This window comes from Silene latifolia, chromosome 11, assembly GCF_048544455.1.
Source record: "Silene latifolia isolate original U9 population chromosome 11, ASM4854445v1, whole genome shotgun sequence".
Classification (NCBI taxonomy): domain Eukaryota; kingdom Viridiplantae; phylum Streptophyta; class Magnoliopsida; order Caryophyllales; family Caryophyllaceae; genus Silene; species Silene latifolia.
In genome coordinates this window covers 84,809,724-84,817,170 of record NC_133536.1, presented here as the reverse complement: position 1 = coordinate 84,817,170, position 7,447 = coordinate 84,809,724, and the positions used below count along the sequence as shown (strand labels likewise).

The 7,447-nt window shown below is 33.6% G+C and overlaps 1 protein-coding gene across 1 annotated transcript; it reads right to left on the bottom strand.

Moving 5' to 3' along the window:
- Positions 1 to 1,347, bottom strand: LOC141611771 (two-component response regulator ORR5-like). The gene is made up of 2 exons (XM_074430389.1): positions 1,023 to 1,347; positions 1 to 873 (listed from the first exon to the last, which is right to left on the bottom strand). Exons 1-2 carry the CDS (start codon positions 1,111 to 1,113, stop codon positions 494 to 496), a joined length of 471 nt encoding a protein of 156 aa, XP_074286490.1. The 5' UTR covers positions 1,114 to 1,347; the 3' UTR covers positions 1 to 493.
- Between the last annotated feature and the right edge of the window lie 6,100 nt (positions 1,348 to 7,447).

Genomic DNA, 7,447 nt, shown 5'->3' with positions numbered 1-7,447 from the left:
GGGTAAACTGAAATCTTATTACAAGAAGAATTCATTCAGATTAGTCTGATATGTACAGCCACATGATGATAATCTAGAGGATCACTAACAAAATTCCTCTCTATCAATCTAATAAATCGTGTAACAAATTCTATATGCACTTAATACGCTGCGAATGGTCAATATCGTCTTCAATCCAATTTGATCCTTTTTACATTATGTAAAATCGTCCGAACCATATTCCAAGCCCTAAAAGCTTTAATGCATAGTTGGCTAGTTGCCCATGGATCCAACATAGACATTTGATTCGGACCATGAGCACCACCTCTTCTAACGTTACCTGATGACATGATTTGAAACTCAAGGATTTAACCAAGTCGCAATTGACTCCGATCACGAGCGACTAGTTAAATCTAAGACTGCATATACCTAACCTCCATCGCCCCCTCGGCCGTCCCAATCCACAATCCTGCCTCCAATAACGAAATCCTCGACAAAAAGAAAATGTTTGAATCTAAGTGCAGCTTTGGTAAATAGTGGTATTGGGAGAATTAGAGTACCAAGTCAACAACATCCTATGTTGAAACTTGCATAAATCTCTAGCTTTACTCCTCAACAAACGAGGCTTAAGTTTATCAACATCAGACAATTGCACAGGTTTCAAGAAGAAATCTTCAGCACCATCTTCCAAACATCTACTAATTCTAGAAGGAATATTCTCAGATGACATAATCACAACTGGAATATCTTTAAGCCTTTCTGATTCCTTAACTTTCTTCAATAATTCATATCCTGTCATTCCTGGCATCGAATAATCTGTTATTATCATATTCACCTTCTTTCCTTCCAACCCCAGAAATTCTAATGCTTTGTTTGGTGAATCAACTGCTGTAACTGCACAAAATTACCCAAAAAATGATCAGATCATGTTCAAATGAACAAAAGATTAAAACTTTGGAACAAAAACATAAACTCAAATTCAAAAACACGGAAAAGACTGTCGTACAAGAGAATTACTGAAACATGAATAAATGGTTTTATACCTTGAAAAGAAGAAGTTTTGAGGAGTCGTTCAATGAGTTTTCTATCAATGATACTATCATCAACAGCTAAAACATGGAATTGGGAATCCATTACAATGTAAATGCAAATATTCCAAAATGTTATGGATGAGAAGGAGGAGGAAAAGGGGGTTGGTTTTATTAAGGAGGAAGAATGAAATCAAAATGAATAGGATTTTGGGTGGAAATAATGGGGAAGATATCAAAGAGATTTGGACAGTTGAGTGAAAGGATACGTTTGAGGATCTTCAAGATCTCTTTTGTCCACTTTTTTTATTATTTTGTGGGGTTACATATCTTTTATTTTATTTCATCCAGAGTGCAAGTCTTCTTATTCTATATTCTCAATCTATATTTTTTGGTCATTTAAATCATAAACGGATTACTCCATTTGATTTGGGTGGATTTCTTTGACTCTTCGTTCCTTAATTAGGCCATTAGGACGTTAGAGACCTTGTTTAGCTCCTTTTTTTGCCCTTTGACCATTATTTTATTTAATTAATTCTATGTACGAGGAAATTAGGAAATTGCTACGACCTTGTTTAATCTGATTTTTGTTTTTTGGAGAACCTTGTTTAATCTGATTTGTGCACATAGGAAATCAAATTATTTATCCACCCCCTTATTTATACATTTTGTTTTTATACTATGTGGGTGCACGCTATTTCGGTACCTACCGGTGGGTAATATACCTCCCTTCTACTCGCGGTCTGGTTCCCTTTACTTTTTTGTATACAAAATAAAAAAGTGAATTTGGATTTTACTGCAAAACACGTTATCCCACATGCTATTGAATTTCCACCACACAAATCAACCCAAAAAGGAAAAGAAGAAACAAAATCCGACTAGTATGAAAAAGGAACATTTACACTAACTAGAAGGGCGTAGCAAGGTAGGAGGGAAAAAAGGTGGGGGAAGAGAAAGGGAATAAAGGAAAAAAAGGGGTAGAATGGGGTGTTCGTATTTGGATATAAATTTTCTCTAAATCTTTTCTCTAGTCGAGAGAAGAAAATGGATTCCTCTAAATTAGACCTGTCAAATGAGTCGGGTAAGATTACGGGTCACATGGTCAAGTTAGGGTTAGAATACGGGTAAAGAAATAAAATCTAATGTCTTTTTTAACGATTTTTACAAATGTAAAATATGTTTAAAATTAATATTTTAATCATATTCAATGTTTACATTAATTATATAGATATATTTATTAAAATAAAGCTTTTTTAATAATTATTTTATTATTAAGGATAAATTGATAACTTATACCTAACATAACTATCATTTTTTAAAAGTTATACCTAAGATAATTTTCTTTCAAAACTTATAACAAATTTTTTTATTTTCATTCATACTTAATACCAAATGTCGACTCCGGCGAAAAAAATGATCAAATTCCGGCTAAATTCAATTATTAATTAAACATAAAATATGTTGTTAATGCCCAATTTGCCCTTAATCAACTTCCCTAAACACCAACACCAACACCAACTCATCACTTCTCAACGCCAAAAGCACCCTACACCACCACCATATCTGCTCAACGCCACCTTACACCACCATCATCCGCCCAATACGACCTCTATCTAACACCACCGAGACCGCCTAAGATGTACTATGACCACCTAACGACACAACCGGCAAGTCGGCAACATCCTTTAACACCATCACAACACAACATGATCTGAACCCACCACCCAACATCAACACCACCACAAGCAACCCCCAACACCTTTAGATCTGACCCACCATTTACAAACCCACCACGAAACCCACCACCACACGCCTCAACTAGATTGATGATGACGAGGGAAGGATAGACAAGATCGGCGTCGAAGAGACAGCGTATGTCGTGGTCGCTGCGTTGCATCATGGTAATTGATGCGTTCAGAGTCGTGGGCGGAGATGCAGGGGCACCGCATATGGGGATTGAATCTGATTTAGTGGCGAGGGACAGAGGGAAACCGCCGGTTACGGGGTGGCATAGTGGTCGATGATGAGGGTTCTTGTGTGTTGGTGATGGTGGTTGTCAGTGTTGGTGGTTTAATCAATGTGATTGGAATGTAGGATAGTCGGTTGTTGGTTTGGAATGGTGGGGGAATAGGTGTGAATGGGTGTTGATGTGTTAATGGGTAAGGCCAAAACGGTCATTTTGTCAAATTTTTCACCGGAAATGCAACTTGGTATTTGGTTAGGAAGAAATTAGGATATTAGGTATAAGTTTTGAAAGAAAATTATCTTACGTATAAAATTTAAAATGTGGTATTATATTAGGTATAAGTTATTAATTTATACCCTATTATTAAATATTAGTATAAAAGATATAAAATTGACTTTTTAATTGTGTTTGTAAATTTAAGTAATAAAATAATATTTTTTAACTATTTTTTCAAATATAATAGAGTATATAAATATTAATATTTTAATAAAATTCCTAATTTACTTTTGATCCAAGAGGTCGACCCGGTCGGGTTGGGGCTCGACCCTAAAATAACGTCTCACTTCGGGTTCGGGTCAAACAAGTCATCGGGTCAAAAATTTTGGGCCTTGAGACTCTTGACCCTGAAAAAACGGGTTGGGTTTTAGGGACGGGTGAGAATTTGACAGGTCTACTCTAAAGCCCTGTTCTTTTGGACTAAATTGTCTGAACTGAATTGAATTGAACTGAACTTAATAGAGCTGAACTGAATAATAATAATAATAATAATAATAATAATAATAATAATAATAATAATAATAATAATAATAATAATAATAATAATAATAATAATAATAATAATAATAATAATAATAATAATAATAATAAAAATAATAAAAATAATATTATTCATTAATAATAATATATAATAAGTCGTTACACCATAAAATATAAGGGGTATTCTGTAACACTACGGTTTTCTGGTCTTAACTTACTCGGTCGAGTAGTCCATACTCGGTCGAGTAAGTTGTCGAGTGCGTTTAATCAGACTACTGTTTTGGGTGCACTCGGCCGAGTTGCGAGATTTTCGGGCGAGTAGGTCGTACTCCGCCGAGTACCCGGTCTGACAGGTTAATTTCCGCGGTTTTGATTAAGATGATTAGATGTTATAAATTACGCTTATCGGAAAATCATTTTTTACAAAACCTAATCTACGTTTACCACTCCTCTAATCATCTTTATCACTCCCAAGTCTAGTTTGATTGATCGTGAGTCTACATCTCTTTTTCCGTACCGGTTTCGTTGGTAAGTCTTTAGCGCTTTCTTAATCAGTTTGTGGTTGTCTTTTGGAGTTTGCCCTAATTTGGGTTAGGATGGGGGTAAACGTTAATTAGTGATGGTTTATGATATGGTATTGTTTGATTATTCTTTGCTAGGTGACGATTTCGTAAAAGAACAATTCTAGCATCATTGTTGTTATTGATTTCGGAATTTGCAAAAAAGGTAGGGTTTCCCTACTCAGTTGATTGGATAATTGATTATGATTGATTGTATAACATGTTTCATTGGATTGAGATTGGTTGAGATTGTATTGTTGATTGGTTCTGTTGTTTTGGGACCATTTTCGGGAGACGGTTCCAACCCCATGTTCGCCTCGTGTAGCTCCCGTCACAACGGGAATGTGCACATTAATGATCTGGGTTCGTTCGTTGCGATGAGCGGGGTTTAGGTGGTACGGCTGCAGTCCCCGCTGGCGGCGAGGGTTACCTGTTGCGATGGGCAACCTGGCAGGACTACACATTTCGGTGTGTAGTCGGTTACTGGTTACTATTGGAGTTTGGAGGATGGTTACTACAGTTTGGATTGGTTTGAGTGTGGTTTGTGTTTGTAATTTCTTATCTTGGTTATGCAGTTGACTGACCCCGTTTATTGTTTTTAAAACTGTGGTGATCCATTCGGGGATGATGGTGAGCAGTTGATTTAGCAGGTAATTGCTGTGGATGTAGCTCGCGGGTCTTGGATAGGGTCGAGTCATCATCGATTGCTTAGCTAGCTTCCGTTGTCACTTAAACCTTAGCTCTTTTGGTTGATTTGGATATGTAATAGTTTTGGTTTAACTTTGAGTTGTATTTTGTTTAAACAATCTTGGTATCTTTTAATAAATGTTCTTTGATGGTCTATTTGATATACTTTACCTCGGACAACCGATATGGTAGCACCTTGATATGCTAAGGTGGTCTTGGTAAGGCACCTTGGTATATGGGGGTGTTATTATTCTACACGGTACCCTCATGTTTTTTGGTTTTCTAAGGGGTACCACTCTTTTGCACTAAAAAACTTTGGCAGCCCATAATTCGTGGTCATGAGTTCGAAATGCGATGATTTTTTTGTCAAATTGATCGCCTTTACGAGATATTCGATTTGAAAAAAAATTTATTGCTACTTTCGAAACTTGTTGCAAGAATTACGGTCTGTCAAATGTTTTTAACCAAATAAATTTTGACCGGCTATATCTAATGGCTACGACCTACGAGTTCATAAAGTAACGCTTTTTATTCAAATTGATCGTCTTTATGGGATCTTTATTTTGAAAAAAAAATTGTCGTTTTCGAGTTCGTAACCAAGAATTATAAACAGTCAAAGATTATTAGCTCAAAAAGAGGAGCACCTTTTACAATATGAAAAAACATAAGGGTATCATGTAGAATATTCCAAAATATAACAATAAATTAATAAATATATATATATATATATATACACTAAATTTAAATATAATAAATAATATAATAAATAATAAGAATAATGAAATAATAATAATAATAATGTTGAACATCACTAATCTGAACTGAACTGAACTGAACTGAACTGAACTGAATAGAGCTGAACTTAATAGAACTGAGCTTATAAGAATTGAAATTAAGTCCAAAAGAATAGGACCTAAATCTCTTTTGCTCCATTTCCCTCTTCCCTACTCTTACTCCCTTTTGTTTCCCTCCATCCAAACATTCCCTTAACCATACAAAAAGTAAATAATCAATAAACTAGGGATAGAAATTAATAACTTGTCTCGAAGGTTTTATGTCATGTTTTCATAAGAGACATGATACGACTTAATTTCTTCGTTTAATGCTTAAATTTTATTAAATAAGTAAAACAATGTTACATAAATAAGAACATATAAATATATTAATTATGGAAAAAAAAAATGAAAATTACGAATTCTTACCACTAAGGCATATGACATTTCAGATAGCTATAAATCATAAAGGATTTTTCGTATGTTTTCCTTTTTTTTTACAGCTGTAAAAAAAACCAATTACGTTCCCATAGCCCTCTTTACTAGATTATGCTACACATACACAATGTGTATGAAAAAGCCATACACAACCAATGATATCGCGACACGTGGCAAACTTGAGTTAAGTTCAAGTGGTTAATTAAGGGTTAGATTAGTAATTTAACATATGTAGTTAAGTTGTTAACAGGTTCAATGTCGGTCAATTTCAGTGGTAAGCGGCGAGGTTGACTGTCGGTCAACGGTGGTCAATACCCACCAGTGGTCAACGACGACCAACCTTTAAGTCAAAGGTCAAAAATGTTGTTGATGAGGCTTGAACCCAAGATCTCTTGGTTGATGTGCATTTGCTATTACCACTATGACAAATCCATCTTGTTGTCATTTTTTTCTCTCTTTTGGCAAATATCTTTGTTAAGACCCGATTTAATAAATAAAAGTAATAAATAATTGTAGTAAACATGATATGTACCTATAATTATTACAAAATGTACTTTTTTATATACTAGGTAGTATCTCGCGCCTCGCGCGACCTATTTTAAAATTTTATTATTATAATTGAAGAAAAATAATAATTCATATATGACCTTTAATATTTTTACATATAAATAAACAAAAAATAATGTTTCTCAAATTTAACCTTTTTTAGATTTAACATCAATGTTCTAAAATAAAATATATTCAATTTTAATTAAAATTAATAAGAGGTAATTAATTATGCATGATCAATGTTTTATAAACAAATTTGCGATTGATCAAATATCATATTAATTAAAATAAAATTTATTCACAATCAACATTATGTTTAACGTGTGATATTTATGTATTAAACATATAGGATCCAAACTCAACTGAAGATATTAAAGCTACTTTTTCATATCATTTATAATATTATATTACTTAATAATCATTACTTTTGTTTTGATTATTCAAATACACTCGCATTCACCATGTACATACATACTCGTTATCACACTATTTAAACCTCTCAAAAATATGTATTCAATTTGTCGCAATATAATTTTTTCATTCCTATACTATAAAACCATATATCTTAATAGTTTTATTAAAGTTTTGTTTTTAATAAAAATAACGACGCTTCCAAATATATTTTTCTTAATGGATTTAGTGGTCTAAGTTTTATAATTTTTTCAAAATATTTTTTTACGTAAATGTAAAACATTGTGAGACACTCGCTTT